At 36.0% G+C, this 24,083-nt stretch overlaps 1 protein-coding gene across 1 annotated transcript; it reads right to left on the reverse strand.

The window, feature by feature from the left end:
* Window positions 1–6,413: 6,413 nt before the first annotated feature.
* LOC133310360 (nuclear/nucleolar GTPase 2-like) lies at window positions 6,414–19,379 on the reverse strand. The gene is made up of 4 exons (XM_061511276.1): window positions 19,131–19,379; window positions 18,876–19,009; window positions 18,627–18,756; window positions 6,414–7,145 (listed from the first exon to the last, which is right to left on the reverse strand). Exons 1-4 carry the CDS (start codon window positions 19,360–19,362, stop codon window positions 6,772–6,774), a joined length of 870 nt encoding a protein of 289 aa, XP_061367260.1. The 5' UTR covers window positions 19,363–19,379; the 3' UTR covers window positions 6,414–6,771.
* Between the last annotated feature and the right edge of the window lie 4,704 nt (window positions 19,380–24,083).

The raw sequence follows: 24,083 nt of genomic DNA on the forward strand, positions 1-24,083 counted from the left end.
GATCAAATTTAATAATTTAATTATAAAAGAAGAAAGATAATATTTCAATTGAATTATAAAAATATATTGGCGGGCCGGCCCGCAGTTTTCCACCTCTAGCTGTCAACATTTTAATTACACTCTTGCAATAAAAAAATGAAAGTTTAATTTCTTTCTTATGTATTAAATAAAAATTTTCATTTTTATAGTTCTTTAATTTAAAAAAAAAATTTACAGAATGACAATTGTCATTTTTTATTTAAATTTAAAATTCAAAACTTTTTATGTTAATTATACATTTTTTTAAATATAATTTTTTTCTATTTTAATTTATGATTTTTATATATTTTTTAATTGGTTATACATGTATATTTAAAAATTTTATGTTAAAATTTAAATTTATTTTTTGTAAATTATAAATTATGCCATTTCTTATTTTTTCTTTTAAATTTTAAATTTTAAATAATTTTTATCGACTATAAATGTATTTTATAATTTTAAAATTTTTATTGTTTAATCTATAATTTTATATTAAATTTAAATTTATTATATATATCTCTTTTTACACTGCAGAAACAATAAATGCTGAACTATTTTTTCACCTATCAAATTCAAAATTTAAATTTAAAAGTTTGAATTATAAATATTAAAAACAATTCTCACTCAATAGACTTAAATAATAAATATTATTTCGAATTTTTGAAAAAGTAGTGTGGGTATTTTTTTTTGGTTATTAAGCAGAAAATAGTGGGGAAACATTTTGCCACCACAAAGCTGAATTAATGCTAGAAACTTGATTTATTACAATTTTCTTATGAGAATTAAGTAATAATTTATTTTTTACAGAAAATAGATGTATTAAATTAATATACCCAAACATTTTACTCTCTAAAAAAGTTGAAATTAATATGTTGTGCTATTAGAAATTTTTTCGGTTACAAAATTCTTTTTCAGCATCAAGACAAAAAACTAATTCACAGGCATCGAAGACGTTGAAGACAAAAAACACAGGCAAGTTCATCCATCGGTTACAAAAATCATCAATAAATTCAAATGCTGAAAATTTAGGAGAATTAGTATTGAAAACAAATTAAGATCATTTGTTTATAAAGGAACCAAAAAAAAATACAACATCAGCTACAAAAACGAACGAAGAAACAAAACATAGGCAAAAACTATTCACAGTAGCAAGAAACCTTCCGCCATGAAAAATAAAAAAAGAGAATCAATATACAGAACACAAAACGATCAAAAGAAAATTAGTATAGAAAAAATGAAAACGAATTAAGATCATTTGTTTATAAAGGAACAAAAAAAATACAACATCAGCTACAAAAACGAACGAAGAAACAAAACACAGGCAAAAACTATTCACAGTAGCAAGAAACCTTCCGCCCTGAAAAAACAAAAAAAAAAGAATCATTATACAGAACACAAAACGATCAAAAGAAAATTAGTATACAAAAAATGAAAACGAATTAAGATCATTTGTTTATAAAGGAATAAAAAAAAATACAACATCAGCTACAAAAACGAACGAAGAAAGAAAACACGGGCAAAAACTATTCACTGTAGCAAGAAACCTTTCGCCCTGAAAAATGAAAAAAAAAAAGAGAATCAGTATAAAAAACACAAAACGAACAAAAGAGTATAATTATTTTAGAAATTATAAGTATGTGCAATATATAGATCTTATTGAATAATTATGAAAATTATGGAATTATAATACTCTTTAAGAAAAACTTTCCAAATATGTGTTTTAATGATTGAATTTGAATATTTATATTATTAATAACTATGATAATTGATGTGATGAGATTATTTGAATGACGATGATTGGATTTGGATTTTTCTATGATGAATGTTGAAGATTTGAATTATTATATCCTTGAATAAATTGGAAAGTTATGATTATGATGAATGTTGAAGATTTGAATTATTATATCTTTGAATAAATTGGAAAGTTATGATGAGGATCGGATTTGGATTTTACTGTGATGAATGTTGAAGATTTGAATTATCATATCCTTTAATAAATTGGAAAGTTATGATGATGATCGGATTTGGATTTTACTGTGATGAATGTTGAAGATTTGAATTATCATATCCTTGAATAAATTGGAAAGTTATGATGATGATCGGATTTGGATTTTACTATGATGAATGTTGAAGATTTGAATTGTTATATAAATTCAAAAATTTATGATAATAGTTGTTTGAATTATGATACTTTACCAAATGGTGGTAGCTCAGTTGCCGCATGGGAGCTGAGCAGGTGGGGGTGAGGGCATGTGTTCGAATCTCCCCAGTACCACCTTTGGGAGGGGTTTAAAGCCTTAATCCTGGACCCGCCCCGAATCGGACTAATCGCGAAGCGATGAACCGATGGAATATTTCCAAAAAGAAAAAATTATGATACTTTGGAAAATTATAATGCCCTTGAGTAACTCACTTAGAGATGATAATACTTAAAGAATAAATAATTATGATTGAATCTTTCGTGATTGTGTGTGTTTGTAATAAATTAATGGTGGGAGGATAGCTTTGGGATGGTACCTCCCAAAGTGATGAACACAACTTTTGGGCTTTATGCCTCCGATGTGAAACTGATGTGAAAAAAGATTATATCTGTTCTTCCCAAAGTGGTGTCTGGCAGGGTTTCCCGGGATACTAGTAGCAACTTTGGGAAGAGGTGTGCACACTAGGAAGATGTGAATTGATTATGGCCAATGTGATTTGTTTGTGACTGGCAGGGTTTCCCAGGTCACAGGGTAGACTGGCAGGGTTTCCCGGGTCTACCATGGTTCTCTTAACACTAAATATAATGAACTTAAACATTATTAATAATGAAATTTGTTATTTGATTTGATTATGAAGAATGTCATTGAGTTGTGAATATTATCATATTATGATTAATGTTGTGCTAAATATGTTAGTTGATAATTACCAAATACATTAAATGAACTTAATAAAGATAAATATTATATAATGAAATTTTGATTATTATATTGATATTTGATTTGATTAATGAGGAATTGATTTGAACACTATTTGATATTTGATTTAATTTGTTATTAATTACATTAATTGTATTTTGATTGGGATTACCAGCTTTTGCTGACTTTTGTGTTTGTTTAACTGCAATGATCCTTCACGGGGGAGCAGATTTTCAGTGAAGCATGTTGCAAAGGATGGGGCGAGCTGTGGGCAGTGAGGATCACGACTCGGATATTTCTAGCTAGTTCCTAAGTTTAGAAATTTTATGAGATTTAAATAAATGCATGAGACATATTTCCTTTATTTAAACTTTAGTCTTTGGTTTTATTTTAATGTAATAAATTTAGCCTTGCACCTGTCCATTGTACAGGTGCGGCGGTAACATTCCCCAAATTAGATTTAGATTAGCTTCCACAATATTTCTATTATTATAATTGTAAAAAAAATGAATTTTGACAATTTATTTATTTTAAGATTGTTTTATAAATTGTTAGAAATTTGGGGTGTTACAAAATTGAGTTTTATCTAATTTTCCTTCTTCCACATAATATAATGAGCCCTTTGCACTTATTTTTAGTGATTTGTGGGGACCTGCACCCATTCCTTCATCTCAAGGCTTTATGCATTATATTACATTTGTTGATGTTACAACAAGGTATACATGGATTTATCCCCTCAAACAAAAATCAGAATCATTAAGCATCTTCAAACAGTTTCACTCCTTTGTTTCCACTCAATTTAAACACAGCATCAAATCTGTCCAAACTGACTGGGTGGTGAATTTAGACCCTTCACAAAATTTCTTACAGACTTGGGAATAATTCATAGACTGATTTGTCCTCATATTCATCATCAAAATAGGTTAGTTGAAAGAAAACACGGACAAATTGTTGACATGTGACTGACTCTTCTTGCACATGTTTTCCTTCCCCTTAAGTACTGGGATCATGCTTTTCTTACATCTGTCTATTTAATAAATAGACTGCCTACATCAGCTTTAAACTTCAAAATTCCCTACTATGAACTTTATAAAACATTTCCTAATTATAAAATCCTTCGCACATTTGGATGTGCTTGTTTTCCTCTACTTCGTCCATACAATAAGCACAAATTTGATTTCAGATCTCAGGAATGTGTTTTCCTGGGATACTCACCCAGTCACAAAGGTTATAAATGCCTAAACTCTTGATGGAGAAATTTACATATCTAAAGATGTACTCTTTAATGAACACATATTTCCCTTTCCATTCATATTTTCTTCAACCTCATCAAGCATCCCAAATAATTCCACTTACTCAAGCAATATCATCCCACTAGCTTCTACTTCTCCTAATACATTCTCTCCATCACTTCCTCAGACCACTACCTCAGGGTCACCAACTGCAGCAATAAGAACCAATTCAAATGTTTCCTTCTCTGGACATACCGATGACTCTGCTCCTAACTTGATACATGATACATCATTTCATTCTTCTGACAGTGCTATACCGCCTTTTTCTTCTGACAGTGCAGTACCATCCTTCTCTGGACATACCGATGACTCTGCTCCTAACTCTAATTCCTCACATAATAGAGTCAGTTCATCTCAACCTTCTGCTACTGCTGATAAATCTCCTAACACCAGTTTTACTCCCTCATCCAGTCAAATCAATCATTCTCAGTCTTCTAACTCTAGCTCCCCACCCTTAAATACTACAGTGCAGTCACCTGTGTCCACTGTCTCTCCTATGTCTTTATCTTCTTCTCCACCTTCATTAGGATCTGGATATCAACCCTATAAATCTCTTAAAATACACTCTCCTACTCATACTATATTACCAGATCTAAAGGTCCAGTCCCTTCCATTTTCACTGCTCATATGGAACCAACCAGTGCTAAACAAGCTCTAACTGACCCCAAATGGGCTCAAGCTATGCAGCAGGAATATGATGCTCTCAGCAGGAATATGGTCTCTTATGCCTCTGTCAGCCTCAAGGAAGCCCATTGGTTGCAAATGGATCTTTAGAATAAAAGAAAATTCTGATGGTACAATTAATAAATACAAGGCAAGGCTAGTTGCCAAAGGTTTTCATCAACAATATGGCTAGGATTATAATGAAACATTTTCCCCAGTAGTAAAGCCTATTACTATTCGCACTATCTTCACCTTGGCTTTGTTTCATGGATGGCCTTTAAAACAACTTGATGTTAATAATGCTTTCCTCAATGGAGATCTCTTGGAAGAAGTATATATGTCTCAACCTCCAGGTTTTGAAGTCACTGACAAGACCCTAGTATGCAGGCTCACCAAGGCTCTTTATGGATTAAAACAGGCTCCTAAGGCCTGGTTGGAAAATTTTGGAGATACTCTTTCATCATCTTGGTTTCATTTCTCGCAAATGTGACCCCTCTCTCTTTATTCTTCGCTCTAATGGCAGCTGCACCTATATTCTAGTTTATGTGGATGATATTATCATCACAAGAAACAATTCTGACTTAATACAACTTCTAATTGATCAATTGCATTCTAAATTTGCCTTAAAACAGCTTGGAAATCTGGACTACTTTCTTAGGATCGAAGTTAAACATCTCTCCAATGGAAGGATACTGTTATCTCAATCAAAATATATTAGAGATCTTCTTTACAAAGCTGGAATGGCAGAAGCTAAAGGAATTTCCACTCCTATGCCTAGTGGATGCAAGCTAAGCAAATTTGGCTCTAACTATGTACCTGATCCCTCGCTTTACAGGTCCATTGTTGGAGCACTGCAATATGCTACATTAACAAGACCTGAAATTTCCTTTAGTGTGAATAAAGTCTGTCAATTTTTATCCCAGCCACTTGAGGAACATTGGAAAATTGTTAAACGCATTTTGAGGTATCTCAATGTCACTTTATCCTATGGTCTGGTATTTCATCCACCTTCATCACAACACCCTCTCTCACTTGTGGCCTTTTGTGATGCTGATTGGGATTCAGATCCGGATGATAGAAGATCAACCTCTGGAGCTTGTGTGTTCTTAGGCTCCAATCTCATCTCTTGGTGGGCTAAGAAGCAATCCCTAGTGGCACATTCAAGTGCTGAAACTGAGTATCGAAGCTTAGCCCATGTTGCAGCTGAAATTTTGTGGTTGCAATCTCTTTTGCAAGAGCTCCAAATTCCAGTTTAAGTCCATGTCATCTAATGTGATAATCAGAGCACAATTGCTCTTGCTCATAATCCAGTTTTGCACTCGAACAAAACATATGGAGCCAGATGTCTTCTTTGTCAGGGAAAAAGTTCTGGCTAAGTCCCTCATTGTGCAGCATGTTCCATCTTCCCTACAGGTTGCTGACACCTTCACTAAGCCTCTTTCTACTTCCGGATTTGCAGATCTCAAAGACAAGCTCAAGGTCTTGGATCATGCAATGCTAACCAAACCCCCTTGAGCTTGAAAGGGAGAATATTAGAGTAGCTCAGTTTATATCCTGTAAAATCAGTTACAACTTACAACAAAGTAACTGACTTGTAACTAATTGTAACTGACTTAGTTTTCTATTAGATTCTAACTCAGTGAGTTAATATTGTATAGTCAATTAACTCTCTGAAGTTAGCTTAGTTCAGTAGGTCTATAAATAGACCCCTGTGTAATTCTCTAAAGTGTGGTTATCATTTTTCACAATTTTGAAACTCAGTCTTTTTAGATTCGCTAATTCTCTCTTCCCTTTCTTTACATTCTTCGTTTAAACAACAATATAACGAAAATGCTTAAAAAAGTGGAATACGTTATAGCTACCAAGCTTTTATACTTTACCCATGACAAAGACAAACTTTATTAAAAATCAAAATAATGTTTAAATTGACAGAGCAAGATAGATAACATGCAAATTTGAAGCAGAAATGCCCACCATAATGCACATTTTTTCACCTTAAGATACAAAATCATAATATCTAATGGAAACACACACATGCACATCATGTTAGTATCAGTCAACATAGACATATGTGAAAAATTAAACAAAATCTCAGCAAAAAGATGAGACACTACCTGGACAACAACATCAGAAGAATCTATCACTTTGTAGAGCTCACCCCATATGCATTTACTTTGACCTTTTTCAAACATGGTATGCCGCACTAAATCTCTAAATCCATCTCCTTCATTAGCTTCTGCAGACACACTAGGATCATACTTCTGCTCAAAAGCCTCTGCAAAGTAACGTGGGATTAGGAAAAACAATAATGATAGTAATTAGATTAAGTACAACATTATTTGGTTGATGAAATGATCAATAACATAAAACAAGCACAAAAACTGTATTATTCAGTTTCAACTAAGTGGAAAAATTAAGTACACCAATGAAAAACAAGTAACAGATTAAGTTCTTAATGTTAACTACCCTAACCCCATTAAGCATCCAATATACTTCCTGCATTTCAAATTGTCTGTCACTTAGAAAACAAAAAAGGCATTAATTTTTTTTCAATCTTATCCTTACCTCTTTTTTTTTTGTATCTCGAGTAAGTGGAATTAAAACACATTAATTATGTGAAAGGGTAATTTAGTCAAATATAATTATCAACATCAACATCTTTATCCCGAACTTAGAAAAATTATATTTCCCTAAAATTAAATATATTCAATTATTTTCACAACCCTTGTCTAAAACCTTAAACGACAATTGTTCCGGGTTTATACATCCGGGTATCAATAGTCAAGGAGAAGAGTTGATAGAACCCGGATGGGGTTTTACCCGGAAGGGAAGTCGGCCAAAATACTATAACCCAAAGTGGGCCCTACCACGATTACATGATGGGTTTCTATAACTACCCACGTTCACAATAACCACATATGGAAGGGTTATATATACCAAAGACCATAACTAACAGAGGGGATAGACAATAATCATACTAATGTTCATACAGAACATTTGGCGCTGTCTGTGGTAAAAGGTAAAAAGATTCCTATGCATATTGTTGAGTCATGGCAAGCAATTACCATGATGAGGGAGCGGAAGACGACGGAGGATACCTAGGAGAGGAAGATTCTTTCCGATCCAGTGGAAGGAATCGGTCTCTAGACACCATTGGAGAAGTTTTGATTCAGTTAGTGGAGGATATCAGGAATAGGCAACATCTAGAAGGAGGGCAAAGGAGACGTGGAGCAGAGGAAAGGCATCTTGTAGAGAATGAGCAGCAATCACCCAACAGAGGACGAGATTCTTTGTCTCCTCTTCCTAACTATATTCCTTTATCACCTCCAACAGTGGGGGGAAATAGAAGGAATGAAGGGAGGAGATGACAACTTTGTCAAGAGTCAAGGGGTTCTCCAGAAAGGGGAGGCTATCAAGGCGGAGGACGAGGAGCAAATCCGCGGATAGGAGAAAGGATACTTGAGGATTATGCCCGGAGAACAGGCCGGGCTAGGAAATATCAAAATAGTGAAGATGAACAGGTGGAAGAAGAGGTGACATGGGAGGAAGAACAGTATTTAGGAGCCCGTCAAGGTTATACTCGGCGAGATGAACGAGAGGTAAACAGAGGTCGATATAAAGAAACTTATCAAAGGTGGAGGCCGGAAGGAGGAAGAAATTATAGCAATCGCAGAGGTGAAGTTCCACGAGACGATACCGAGTACCATTACTGGGGTAGAGATCAAAGTCAAGGAGATGGAAGGCGACAAGCAAATTGGGATTATCAGCATTACGGACCAGGGAAGGCAGAAGGCTGGGGTCCTCATTATGGCAATAGACAAATGGCCAATAGGGAGCAGGATGTACCCGTTTGGAATGGACAACTCGGAGGAGCTCAACAAGGGATTCTGGCGCCCCCCATTAATCAGGGACCATCAGGAACTCCTTTGTCGGGGAGGCTTAGAGCAGAACCAATCCCGGTTTGGTTTAAGCAACCAAGTGACATGAAGGCGTATGATGGAAGTTCAGACCCAAAGGAGTTCGTGACCGTGTTCCGGGCATCAATGTCCTTGTGTGGCGAATCAGATTCATTGTTGTGTCGAACATTTCCTGTGTTTTTGAGAGAACAGGCTTTGGAGTGGTTTACGGCTTTACCAGATAACTCCATAGAAAGTTGGGTGGACTTAACACAACAGTTCGTGATTGCGGACGCCAGCCTAAAACAACGCAAAATTTGTGCGGAGTAAGACAAAAGTCCGGAGAAAAGTTGCGAGATTATTATGAACGTTTTCAGGCAGAAGCAAGACAAGTTAAGGGTTTAGAAAATCAAACGTACCTGTTGTTGTTCACTACTGGATTACAACCCGGAGGAATTGCCAACTCGTTAGCCAAAAAGGCTCTGGCTACAAAGGAAGATTTGCTAGAAAGAATCAGAAAGTATATTGATTTGGAAGAATTTAAATCTTCTCAAAAGCAAATATAAAATTAAGCCATTGGGATATATCCCATTAAGGATGACGTTAGGCAAGGCGCCCGCGCACAAAACGGTCACTTTGATGTTTGCAGTAGTAGAATTGAGCTCAACGTACAATGTTATCTTGGGGCGGCCATTTATGAAGAAGTTTAAAATCTTCTTGTCGATTGATCAGTTGGCTATGAAATTTGTGGCCAAAAAGATGTTTGCAGCAGTAAAATTGAGCTCGGCGTACAATGTTATCTTGGGGCGGCCATTTATGAAGAAGTTTAAAATCTTCTTGTCGATTGATCAGTTGGCTATGAAATTTGTGGCCAAAGATGAGTCAGTAGCTACGACAAAGGCGGACCAAGTGGTTGCTCGGAGTTGTTATAATATGAGTCTACGAGTTCCACAAGCAGGTAAGGAGAAAAATATTGTGGAACCACCACAACAAGCCAAAGAAGAAAATGTACAAAGAGAAGAAGGAAAGAAAGAAGAACAAGTAATGGTGGTGGAGATGGACCCTCGGGAGGAGGACAAGGCGGACAGGCCGGAACCCGCCGGTGCAATGGAAGAAGTTCAATTAGGGATATCTCCACAGCAGTGTACTAAGATAGGGTCCGAGTTGGAGCCCGAGGTGGCAGAGAGTTTGAAGTATTTGTTGAAAAAGAATGCTGATTTGTTTGCATGGAAACCTTCAGATATGCCCGGTATGGATCCGGCATTGTCTTGTCATCGCTTGGCAATGACCCCAGGAGCAAAGCCGGTAGTGCAGAAGAAACAGAGATTTTGTTTAGAAAGGAGGAGGGCCATTGAAGAAAAGACACAAGAGCTTTTGGAAGCAGGGTTTATTAGAGAAATAGAATATGCTACGTGGCTAGCCAACCCGGTGCTGATAAGGAAGCCAGATGGGAAGTGGAGAATATGTACAGATTATACAGACTTGAATAAAGTGTCCTAAAGACCCATTTCCTTTACCAAGTATTGATCATTTAGTAGACAGAGCCTCTGGGTACAAAGTGTTGTCATTTATGGATGCATATTCCGGGTATAATCAGATACGGTTATGGAAGGAAGATCAAGAAAAAACAGCGTTCATAACTGATAATGCAGTGTATTGTTATAATGTCATGCCATTTGGATTAAAGAATGCAGGAGCGACGTACATGAGAATGATGAACAAAGTGTTTAAGGCACAAATGGGTAGAATGTTGGAAGTATACATGGATGATATGATTGTGAAGTCGGGGGACGGTAAGACACATTTACAAGACTTGCAGCGGTGTTCGAGCAGGTTAGGAAGCATAATATGCGCTTAAACCCAAGTAAGTGCGCTTTCGGGGTTCCAGCCGGAAAGTTTTTGGATTTCCTGTTAACAGAAAGGAGAATTGAAGCTAACCCAGACAAGTGTAGAGCAGTGATGGAAATGAAAAGCCCAGAGAATATTAAAGAAGTCCAAAAGTTGAACGGGCGAATAACAGCTTTGTCCAGATTTTTGGCCAAGTCTGCACAGGTGTCTTTGCCACTATTTCAACTTCTAAAGAAGAGAAGTAATTTTGCATGGACGGAGGAATGTGAGATAGCATTTCAGCGCTTCAAAGAGATGTTGGCTTCGCCGCCAATCTTAGGAAACACGGAACCAGGTGAAGTGTTATACTTATATTTATCTGTGTCACAGGAGGCTGTTAGTTCAGTTCTCGTCCGAGAAGGGAAAGATGGGAAACAACAACCGGTATACTTTATAAGCAAGGTGTTACAAGGAACAGAAACAAGATATCAGCATGTAGAGAAAATTGCATTTACACTGTTGATTACAGCAAGGAGGCTTCGTCAGTATTTCCAATGTCATCAAGTGGTTGTTCGGACTAATCAGCCAATAAGGCAAATGTTGCATAAGCCAGACCTCGCAGGTTGGATGGTAGCGTGGGCAGTGGAGTTATCTGAATTTGGCATTCATTTTGAAGCGCGCAACGCGATCAAAGCAAAAGCTTTAGCCGATTTCGTGGTAGAGATGACACAACCCAGAGGGAAGCAAGAAAATGTTTGGTGGAAGTTGTTTGTGGACGGGTCGTCCAACAAAAGAGGCAGTGGGGTAGGGGTTATAATAGAGAACCCGGATGGAGTGGCCGTAGAACATTCGCTGGCATTGGAGTTTCCCACGAGTAATAATCAAGCAGAGTATGAAGCAATGATTACCGGTTTGGTTTTGGCAAAGGAGCTCGGAGCCGAGCTCCTAGAGGTGTATAGCGATTCCCAATTAGCAACTTCGCAAATTAGCAGAGTATACCAAGCTCGAGGGGAGATTATGATTAAATATTTGGCAAGGGTACAGGAGTTGATGAAAGAATTTAGGGAGATCCGAGTAGAGCACATTCGTAGAAACGGTAATGTTAGAGCAGATGTGTTGTCAAAGCTGGCGAGCACTAAAGCCTCAGGAAATTTGAAGACCATTATACAGCAAATATTCGAGCTCCGAGTGTGGTGTGGATGGTCGAAGAGGTGGATTGGAGAAGCCCAATTATAGAGTATTTGGAAAAAGGAAAGGAGCCCGGAGAAAAAATGGAAGCAAGTCGGCTTAGGAGAAGAACGGCTTGGTTTGTCAGGATAGAAGGACAGTTGTATAGAAGAGGGATAAATTCTCCTTTGTTGAAATGCATAGCTCCACCGAACACGGAATACGTGTTAGAGGAAATACACGAGGGGATCAATGGACATCATCTAGGAGGGAAGTCGTTAGCCAAAAAAGCTATACGAGCAGGATATTTTTGGCCAACAATGGGAGAAGATGCTAAAAAACATGTACGCAGATGTGAACAGTGTCAGAAGTTTTCTAATGTATATCAAGCTCCTCCCGAAGAGTTGTTCAGAATTTCATCTCCATGGCCATTTTTTAAATGGGGAATGGACCTGCTAGGTCTGTTTCCTAGAGCAGCCGGAGGAGTGAAATACCTGATAGTGGCAGCAGATTACTTCACCAAGTGGATAGAGGCAGAACCTGTCGCCACCATAACTGCTCGGAAAGTCCAGAAGTTTTTCATTGGGAAAATAGTCTGCAGGTTTGGTATCCCAGCTATAATCATAACTGATAATGGGACACAGTTCATAGATAGATAATGTTTTATGGGGATATAGAACTTCTGTGCAAGTTTATGGGGATATAGAACTTCTGTGCAGTCAAGAAACACCGTTTAAAATGACTTACGGGTTCGATGCAATATTACCCGTAGAAGTCGGAGAACCATCATGGAGAAGGAAGTTGAGTTCCGAAGATAAAGAGAAAGAGAATAGTGAGTTGCTGGAGGAAGAAAGAGACAAAACAGCAATCGTTGAAATGGCATCCAAGCAGCGAGCAGCGACAAGATACAATAGAACAGTGGTGAAGCGAACATTTCAAGTAGGAGATTTGGTGCTCAGGCGGGCAGATGTGGGAAATAAGAATGCAAGAGATGGGAAGTTAGCAGCCAATTGGGAAGGTCCATACCGAGTAACAAAAGCCACACATACAGGAGCTTATCAAATAGAGCATTTGGATGGGAAAGCTATCCCACGATATTGGAATGCGGGCAAGCTCAAAAGGTATTTCAGTTGAAGAATTCAGACCAATGATCAGAAGAAGGAAACCAACGAGCATGTATAGTCGTTGGTAGAGTAGGTAATATGTTAGGTTAATTATTAAAGCTTTGTTTAAGTTAAGAAAATTCAGAATTACGTTTCGTATAGGAGTTTATATTTATTATGTTCAGTAGATGATGAATATTGGGTAGTTTAACTTTTGAATTCAATAGCAAGATTCTCAGAAATGTATATGTCAGACAGACCAAAAGTCCCATGCCGCCTTCCATGGCCTCATGGGCACCTGATCATTTCCTACTCGGAAGCAGGGCCAAAAGTCCCATGCCACCTTCCATGGCCTCATGGGCACCTGCTCATTTCCTACTCGAAATCAGGGCCAAAAGTCCCATGCCGTCTCCTATGGCCTCATGGTCACCTGCTCATTTCCTACTCGGAAGCAGGGCCAAAAGCCCCATGCCGTCTCCTATGGCCTCATGGGCACCTGCTCATTTCCTACTCGGAAGCAGGGCCAAAAGTCCCATGCCGTCATGGGCACCTGCTCATTTCCTACTCGGAAGCAGGGCCAAAAGTCCCATGCCGTCTTCCATGGCCTCATGGGCACCTGCTCATTTCCTACTCGGAAGCAGGGCCAAAAGTCCCATGCCGCCTTCCATGGCCTCATGGGCACCTGCTCATTTCCTACTCGGAAGCAGGGCCAAAAATGCCGCCCTTCCATGGCCTCATGGGCACCTGCTCATTTCCTACTCGGAAGCAGGGCCAAAAGTCCCATGCCGCCTTCCATGGCCTCATGGGCACCTGATCATTTCCTACTCGGAAGCAGGGCCAAAAGTCCCATGCCACCTTCCACTTCCATGGCCTCATGGGCACCTGATCATTTCCTACTCGGAAGCAGGGCCAAAAGTCCCATGCCGCCTTCCATGGCCTCATGGGCACCTGATCATTTCCTACTCGGAAGCAGGGCCAAAAGTCCCATGCCACCTTCCATGGCCTCATGGGCACCTGCTCATTTCCTACTCGGAAGCAGGGCCAAAAGTCTCATGCCGTCTTCCATGGCCTCATGGGCACCTGCTCATTTCCTACTCGGAAGCAGGGCCAAAAGTCACATGCCGCCTTCCATGGCCTCATGGGCACCTGCTCATTTCCTACTCGGAAGCAGGGCCAAAAGTCTCATGCCGTCTTCCATGGCCTCATGGGCACCTGCTCATTTCCTACTCGGAAGCAGGGCCAAAAGTCCCAGGCCGCCTTACATGGCCTCATGGGCACCTGCTCATTTCCTACTCAGAAGCAGGGCCAAAAGTTTCAGAGTAATCATTCTAAAACATTAATCGAGAAGAGTTTTGAAAGAGATAACTTGTTATTGAAATATGATACGGACCCACCATGGTATGGGCCTCAAATGTAATAAATGACCCAATTGGCAATGCTGTAACAAGTGGAGATATTGACTAGAATGCCCTCCAACAGATAGAGCGTGAGTGTCATTGAGTTTGTTATATATAAGGGAGGCAGGAAGGAAAGGGGGATCTGGAATATTTGGCATTTGCTTGGGCCCTTTTGGGATTGGGAGAGAGTGGAACCTTTCATATGTGTTCCACATTATCTTTACTTTTGTTGCTTGTTATTTTCATATGGATTCTGTAATTTCTTTCACGTTACAACTTTACTGTTAGAACGTTTCTGTTTGTAATTGTTGCTAGGAAATATATGAATGAGGAATATTGAGATCTGAGTTCTTGAGTAAGCTCTATTTTACATTGATTAATTGGTTGGTCCTTATCAAAATATAACAAAAACAAAATTTTACCAAGTTGCGTTGATACAATAGCGAGCTCTTAAAGTAGTCGGATCAAAATAAAAAGATAGAAACATACCAAGTAATTGAAGAAGTAGCAAAATAACAGATATTCAAAGATTCAGCAGACATAGTCATTACAGCACCAAAAGTCATTTAAGCAAAAAACTAAAATAAGTACAAAATAAAAGTGGCATCTCACTCCTTCAAGCATCTTTTGGGGTGTCCTACGATGTAGTCTTATCAGAAGTTGACGCCACACCCACGAACTCGGCAGGACAGGTGGCGAGCACGATAATAGATCCATTCTCATTATGAGTGCATAGTCGGCCATTATCAACAAAGTTGAAGGTGTCGATTTTATCCAAGTTAGTAAGGGCAACATCCGGGTGAAAAAACTTCACTTGGTCGACAGCCCAACCACGAATTTGATGACCAAAAGCAACATATTTAGAGTCCATGTCCTCGGCAGCTTGTTGTAGCGAGCTGACTTGCTTCTTCAGAGTGTCTACTTCCAGTTCCAACTCGGCTACCCGGAGGTCTGAATCCTCAAAGTTCTTTTTCAAAACTTTATGACCTTCAGTCAGCTGGTCATTTTCCTGTTTCAAAGTAGTAAGCTCGTCTCTGGCTTTCTTAGCCAGTTTTTCAGACTCTTTAAGCTTAAGTTGAAACCCCTGCGTGGCAAACTCGGCGGCTTCGGCTCTTTGAGTCAGGCGAGCATGTTTAGTCTTAAAATTGTTATTAAAGAGTCGTAACTCTTTAAACTTGACGATTAATTGCTCCAAGGAAAACGGAGGAGTTAAAGACTTTTCTGTAGGTGATTCAGATCTGGGTTCATTAATCCGAACTTGCTTTCGGGGTTGAGGTTCTCCAGAATCAACAGGCGGGTCCATATCCAAAATCACAGTCTCATTTGGAATGGAACCAGTAGCAGAGGTAGCCGGAATGGAAGAAGGAGTAGGAGAACCTTTTTTTTCACCAGAAGACGAGGAGTGAATCTTCTTCCCAGATACAGTTGAGTCTCCTTGGTGAGCATCCTTTTGTTTTTTACGAGCAAAAAATGAAGGATCCATGATGGTCTTATCTAAAAACAATACACGGGTGCAAAGTTAAAAGTAAAGTACATAGGATAATATAACAACAAGAGGTTAGTCACTTACTTAATTTCTTGCAAATCCAAGCAGGACAATCTTTATTTGCTAAAATAGACTGAGGAGTGATAGAAATATTTTCTTTTGCTAGGATAGAGTCCATGTCCTCGACAGCTTGTTGTAGCGAGCTGACTTGCTTCTTTAGAGTGTCTACTTCCAGTTCCAACTCGGCTACCCGGAGGTCTGAATCCTCAAAGTTCTTTTTCAAAACTTTATGACCTTCAGTCAGCTGGTCATTTTCCTTTTTCAAAGTAGTAAGCTCGTCTCTGGCTTTCTTAGCCAGTTTTTCAGACTCTTTAAGCTTAAGTTGAAACCCCTGCGTGGCAAACTCGGCGGCTTCGGCTCTTTGAGTCAGGCGAGCATGTTTAGTCTTAAAATTGTTATTAAAGAGTCGTAACTCTTTAAACTTGACGATTAATTGCTCCAAGGAAAACGGAGGAGTTAAAGACTTTTCTGTAGGTGATTCAGATCTGGGTTCATTAATCCGAACTTGCTTTCGGGGTTGAGGTTCTCCAGAATCAACAGGCGGGTCCATATCCAAAATCACAGTGTCATTTGGAATGGAACCAGTAGCAGAGGTAGCCGGAATGGAAGAAGGAGTAGGAGAACCTTTTTTTTCACCAGAAGACGAGGAGTGAATCTTCTTCCCAGATACAGTTGAGTCTCCTTGGTGAGCAACCTTTTGTTTTTTACGAGCAAAAAATGAGGGATCCATGATGGTCTTATCTAAAAACAATACATGAGTGCAATGTTAAAAGTCAAGTACATAGGATAATATAACAAGAGGTTAGTCACTTACTTAATTTCTTGCAAATCCAAGCAGGAGAATCTTTATTTGCTAAAATAGACTGAGGAGTGATAGAAATATTTTCTTTTGCTAACTCGGAAGTCAGCTTTTGAAACCAAGTAAAAGTTTCAAGTTCGTCAGTACTCAAATTCTTTGAGTTAGTTAAAAATGCTTTAACAGGTGTACTATAATAATGTTGGTTCCAACTGAGAGGGAATCGAGGAGCTCCGTCCTGATCCAGAAAGAAAGCAGAAGGAGTGGCAGATTGAAAAGAAGAAGAAGAAGCATATGGTGTAGCCGGAAGAGCTTCAGGTATACAAATCTTGAAATAATCTTCCTTGAAGTTCTTCCAATTGTCTTCGTATATAGTACACCAGCGAAATCTAGGGCGAGCTTTTAAGGAAACCCAACTATGACGAGTACTTCCTCTATCGATAACATTGCGGAATACGGCGAATAGACAAAAGAAAATCCGAAAAGAGTACGTGAACCCAAAAGATCTACAGATTATCTCAAAAGTTTGTAAAAAACACCAGCTGTTTGGATGAAGTTGAGAAGGGGCGATTTCAAGATGGTTTAAGACGTCCATTTGAAATTCAGTGAAAGGTAAGGATACCTTGAGCTCGGAAAATAAGCATTTATAGGCAAAAAAGAAAGAATTCTCACCTTGCCCGGAAGGTGAACATATACGTTCCTCTTCTCCGGGTGCAGCAACTCGAAAGGAAGTAATAATGGAGTCACGGAATAGAGGGATGGACTGTAAGGCAGCATGAAGATTACTCGAATTATTCTCATATAAAGAACGAAGGCCTAGAGCTTCTTCATCAACCCATGCTAGACCTTCCACAATAGAAGGAAGAGCGAAGCGAGAAAGTGGAAGCGAACGGTAGGGACGATTCCTCGGCGGCATGGCCTGGACGGAAAGGTACCAGTAAAACCTAGTTTAGAAGATATATTACAAGTTAAAAAGTTCAAATGAAGAAAATGGTGGTTATCAGTGGTTATAAGGGTATTCCTAGTCCGTCCAGAACGCATAAAGCCGGAAAAAAAGTCTTAAAGAAGATGAAGGAATAAATACAAGGAAGGTTCTTATCAAGATAAAATGTGAGTCTTTCGAGAGCATGTTTAAAGATGCAGGTAATAGTTCTTAGAGTAAAGGTTAAAATTAAACAAGAAAGAAGAAACGAAAGAGAAGAAACAAAAGCAAATGTAAAGATGAAAGTACTTACTGGTATAGTCTGATAACGAACAGCAACCAAATGCAGCAGAGTAGTTTGATGAAGAACAACAACTAAATGCAACAGCATCACACCAAGTTTGCACAAAGAATTTCAAGAAAGCACAGAAAGAAGAAAAGACCAGAAAACTTAAAAGAGAAGGAGATGAAGAAGAAGATGATGGAAAAGAAGGTGGGGGTTTTAAGGAGAAAAAGGAAAGGGGTGAATGGGAAAATCAAAGTAGGTAGTAATAAAGAGAAGCGAAAAAGTAACGGGCTTTTCGAATCTCGAAGGACAATAATGGCTGTCAGGATATGACGTTTCAGATGGGCAACTGTTTGGAGAATCAAGGCAACAAGAAAGTGACAAATGGCAATCAAGATTAGGATTAAGTAGGAAGCATTTAATGAGGATGCTGACGTATAAGAAAGAGAAGATATAAGGGGTAAAATAACTTATAAACTCGGAGTAAAATAGACATTGCACTCCGAGCTTGGGGGCTTAATGTTCCGGGTTTATACATCCGGGTATCAATAGTCAAGGAAAAGAGTTGATAGAACCCGGATGGGGTTTTACCCGGAAGGGAAGTCGGCCAAAATACTATAACCCAAAGTGGGCCCTACCACGATTACATGATGGGTTTCTATAACTACCCACGTTCACAATAACCACCTATGGAAGGGTTATATATACCAAAGACCATAACTAACATAGGGGATAGACAATAATCATACTAATGTTCATACACAACAGCAATAATTTTCAAACGGGGAGTACTAAATTATAGAGAAGCAGTTTTACCTTGAGAACCATCAGCTTTCTTAACTAAGGACTCATAATCAGCCGCCAAGAGGTTGGGGCGCTTTCTTTTAGTCTTAGGTCCAAATGCATCCTCAAAAGGCTGTCTATCAAGAAGGTGAACCCTTGATTGCTACATTCGAAATCCACAAAATTAGTAAATTTCAAAAAAAATAATAATAAAAGAAAGCACATAACTATTAACAAACAAAACAAAATCCTTGCAACAAATAAACAGCTTAATAAATAAACCTTTTGGTGGTCGTTGAGGAGTGACAGTGGCAATTTCTTCTCCTTCAGAATAACATTGTAATTACTCGACATGCGGCTCTGCAGCTCTTCTCTGAAGAACTCAAGCTCTTTCTGATTCACAACCCGAGTGTTCCCTACAGATCATGAAACCGAAAAATTAAAATAAAATAAAATTGTCAAAACCATAAAATTCACAAGTTCAAGTTGAAGAATCGTGATTATTATTTTATTTTTTGTTGTGAAATTGAAACTAACCGAACCAACGGCGATCAGGTTGGATTCGCGTGCTGGGAAGCTCCTTAGACTGATATTCGTTGGTCAAAACCTTTCCCTTGCGGTCGCGAACTGGCCTCGTGTTGTACATCTTGAGGCGGCGCACGGTGGCGGCGGAGCGTGACTCCTTCTTCGTGTCATTGCTGCGATTCACGTCGAGTGAATGCTTCGGTTTTCCCGAGACGTTCACTTTCCTCTCCTTCTTCTTCGTCATTGCAGAGATAGAGAGAGAAACACAGAGATATAGTGAGAGAGAGAGAGAGAGAGAGTGGTAGTGAGGTTCAACTTGGTTTGTTACGTTCAACTTGGTTTGTTCCAACTGAAAGAGGGGTACCGCCAAATACACACAGTTAAGGATTAGGGTTTCGTTCTCCAGAGACAAACGGTGGGAACTTTTCTTTTCTTTTTGCGAAAAGGATTAAACCGGGGAGATTATTTATAGTGGAGTGGTGGGGACCAGTGTAAATGGAGAAATAAAATTGAAAAAAAGAAAATATCACAATGGTAAAAAAGGAAAAAAAAATTGATGATATGATAAAGAGCATCAGATTATTCGATGATTCTGAATAGGGGTGTTCGCGGTCTGGATTGGATCGGTTTTGGAAGCAAAAATCATCCGATCCAATCCCTTCGGTTTGATCATATAATTATCCATTCGGTTTGGATTTTTTTTCAAATCCGATCCGATCCGATCCAATTTTTTTCGGTTTGGATTGGATCGGTTTTCGGTTTTTAGAAAATCCTAAAATTTATTTCATGATTATTGTGCAAATAACATCTTTTGTATATATTCTCTTTGTAAATTATTATTTTTTGAAATACAAAAACATTAGTAAACTATAATATAGTTTTTTTTTTGGACAATGAGATATGAAGCTCTACAAAGATAAAATTTTGTTGATGGGATGTGATTAGATTTTTTCTTGGATTTAGTTAATGGGTCTTGGGTTTAGAAATTTTTTGGTTATAATTAAGGAAAGACCCAAGTAGGTAGAGGAGAATTAATATATTGGATCGGTTTGGATTGGATCGATTTTCATCAACTCATCCAAAAACCGATCCAATCCAATTAAAATTTGCGGTTTTTTTTCGGTTTTTGATTTTTCGGTTTTCGGTTTAATCGGTTTTCGATTTTTCGGTTCGGTTACCGCGGTTTGAATCGGTTTGGATCGGTTGATGAACACCCCTAATTCTGAACCATAAAAAATATTTCTAAACCGGGGCCCCAAAGTTAAGTTAGTGGGCCTTGGAGCTCCTATTAAGAAAAAGAAAACAAAAAGTCCAAGAAAAGAGCCAGAATATTTTTATTATTTTTTTATTATGTATTTAAATAAGATTTTTCAGCTGAAAAAAATTAAAAAATATATATTTGAGAGTCAGAGTATTTTGGTTGAAAGTTGTTTTTATTATAAAGTCATGCTTACTCACCTACTTTGATAATATTTTTAATTAATAAAAACTGTTTCGAATAATTTTAAAATGAAATTTAAATGTTTGGAATAAGAAAAAAGAATTTTGTATACCTTATCTTACACCGTTATACCTAATAAAAGAAAAAAGAACGAGAGAGAATGTGTATTTAAAAATGTGTTTTTTTCTATTTTATTACTTATAAAAATGGCAGAAAATTTTTGTAATGAAATTGTGTGTAAATAAAATAGTCTTTTTTTCTTCGTAAATTCAAGAGGTATCGCCACTCAATCAGAGGGTGTATTTACAAAAACTGTCATAATCAAACTAACAGAATTCAAATTATATCATCTGAATTAGTTTATTTTATCTTTATTTTGATTTCTTTAATTTATTTTATCTAATTATTAGTAAGATTTAATGTTTGTCCTTTTAAATGACATAGAATTATATTATTTCAAGTGAGAAAAAAACACAAACAATGAAAATAATAGAAAAAGTAAGTATTTTTTAAAAAATTAAATTTTAAATACATTTTTTTAAGTTGTGTCTCTTTCACACTTAAAATGAAATAACTCTATTTCCTTTAAAGAATAAATATTTTTACCTTATTAATATTAGTTAACTTATTTCAAATTATATTATTAGATAATTTATACTTATCCACAAAAAAAGATTTTTATAGTTATGTCTATGTTTTTATATTATATCTTAGAAATGAACTTTCATTTACTACAATCAGATTTAAAAAATAACAATAAATAATTATTTTTTTTGCAAAGATTTGTGTCGTTAGTCTTTGGAATTTCACAAATTTATATTTACAAAAATTGAAATCAGATTTAGTAATTTAATTATAAAAGAAGAAAGATAAAATTTAAGTTGAATTATAAAAATATATTAGCGGGCCGGCCCTCTGGGCCGAGCTCAGCTTTCCACCTCTAACTATCAGCATTTTATATAAATAATTTTTTTTTGCAAGGATTAGTGTCGTTAGTCTTTGAAATTTCACAAATTTGTATTTATAAAAATTGAGATCAAATTTAATAATTTAATTATAAAAGAAGAAAGATAATATTTCAATTGAATTATAAAAATATATTGGCGGGCCGGCCCGCAGTTTTCCACCTCTAGCTGTCAACATTTTAATTACACTCTTGCAATAAAAAAATGAAAGTTTAATTTCTTTCTTATGTATTAAATAAAAATTTTCATTTTTATAGTTCTTTAATTTAAAAAAAAAATTTACAGAATGACAATTGTCATTTTTTATTTAAATTTAAAATTCAAAACTTTTTATGTTAATTATACATTTTTTTAAATATAATTTTTTTCTATTTTAATTTATGATTTTTATATATTTTTTAATTGGTTATACATGTATATTTAAAAATTTTATGTTAAAATTTAAATTTATTTTTTGTAAATTATAAATTATGCCATTTCTTATTTTTTCTTTTAAATTTTAAATAATTTTTATCGACTATAAATGTATTTTATAATTTTAAAATTTTTATTGTTTAATCTATAATTTTATATTAAATTTAAATTTATTATATATATCTCTTTTTACACTGCAGAAACAATAAATGCTGAACTATTTTTTCACCTATCAAATTCAAAATTTAAATTTAAAAGTTTGAATTATAAATATTAAAAACAATTCTCACTCAATAGACTTAAATAATAAATATTATTAATAAACTTAAATTCTTTCACAAAAAGTAGTGGAAAACATGTATTAAAAACCGTGCATATTCTCCAAGTAATAACTTCTAGTTATTCACTCACGACATAGAAAATTGTGTTAATTACACTCTTACATCAAAAGAATAAAAGCTAAATTTATTTCTTATATATTAAATTACATTTTTGTAGTGATTAAATTTTTATAATTTATTTTTTACAAAACGATAGATGTCATTTTTATTTTATTAAAATTTAAAATTTAAATTCTTTGTATTATTTACGTTAAATATTTTTCTTAAAAAAATACTTGTATGGAAATTTCTTATACAAAATAGATAGGTGTCACAATTATATAACTCCATTGATAATAGATACTAATGCATTCACTTGTATTTGATTGTAAACTTTAATTGTAGCATACGTTATCTCACCATTAAAATCATCAATAAATTCAAATGTTGAAAATTTAGGGAATTGGTATTCATTTTAATTTTATTCCATCAACATACATTAATGAACTTTTCAACGAACTAAAGGAGGTTTTTTGAACATATTTTTTGTATTAAATTAATATACACTTTTCAATAAATATTATTATTCTCATTTCTATGTAGAAAATAGTGAGATATTAATACAATTGTCTGCCACTAATTAATGTTGAAATCTTTTTCTACCTATATTATGTTTAAAATTCGAATTTTGAAAAAGTAGTGTGGGTATTTTTTTTTTGGTAAGCAGTAGTGGGGGTATTAATATAGATGTTTGCCACCAATTAATGCTGAACTTTTTTTACTCTTATATTAAGTTTAAATTTCGAATTTTAAAAGTTACTGGAATTTTAATAGGCCTGGCAAATACCAATGCAGGAGTTAGTGAGATCTTAATTGAGTTTTTAAAAATATGAAAAGTTATTATAATAGGAAACATTTCAAATTCCTGTGGGTGTGAACACAAAGCTGAAAATAATTTAGAAATTTGAATTTGATATTATGAATCAAGACAATTACAATATGAGAAGTTGAAATAATAATTATTTTCTGGGTACAGAAAATAAGAGCCCCAAACACAACAAAATGAAGAAACACTCTCTAAAAAAATATGAAATTAATATGTTGTGCTATTAGAAATTTATCCATCGGTTACAAATTCTTTTTCAGCATCAAGACAAAAAACTATTCACAGGCATCGAAGACGTTGAAGACAAAAAACACAGGCAAGCACTACACAGCATCGAAGACATTGAATACAGGCAAAAAACTATTCACAGTAGCAAGAAACATGAAACATTCCATCCTGAAAAACGAAATAAAGAGAATAAGTATACATAATACAAAACAAACAAAAGAGAATTAGTATACAAAAAATGAAAACAAATTAAGATCATTTGTTTATAAAGGAACCAAAAAAAAATACAACATCAGCTACAAAAACGAACGAAGAAACAAAACATAGGCAAAAACTATTCACAGTAGCAAGAAACCTTCCGCCCTGAAAAATTAAAAAAGAGAATCAATATACAGAACACAAAACGATCAAAAGAAAATTAGTATAGAAAAAATGAAAACGAATTAAGATCATTTGTTTATAAAGGAACAAAAAAAATACAACATCAGCTACAAAAACGAACGAAGAAACAAAACACAGGCAAAAACTATTCACAGTAGCAAGAAACCTTCCGCCCTGAAAAAACAAAAAAAAAGAATCATTATACAGAACACAAAACGATCAAAAGAAAATTAGTATACAAAAAATGAAAACGAATTAAGATCATTTGTTTATAAAGGAATAAAAAAAAATACAACATCAGCTACAAAAACGAACGAAGAAAGAAAACAC

Source organism: Gastrolobium bilobum, unplaced genomic scaffold (genome assembly GCF_033153095.1).
Source record: "Gastrolobium bilobum isolate Gb01-03AN ecotype WA unplaced genomic scaffold, APGP_CSIRO_Gbil_v1 utg669228, whole genome shotgun sequence".
Classification (NCBI taxonomy): domain Eukaryota; kingdom Viridiplantae; phylum Streptophyta; class Magnoliopsida; order Fabales; family Fabaceae; genus Gastrolobium; species Gastrolobium bilobum.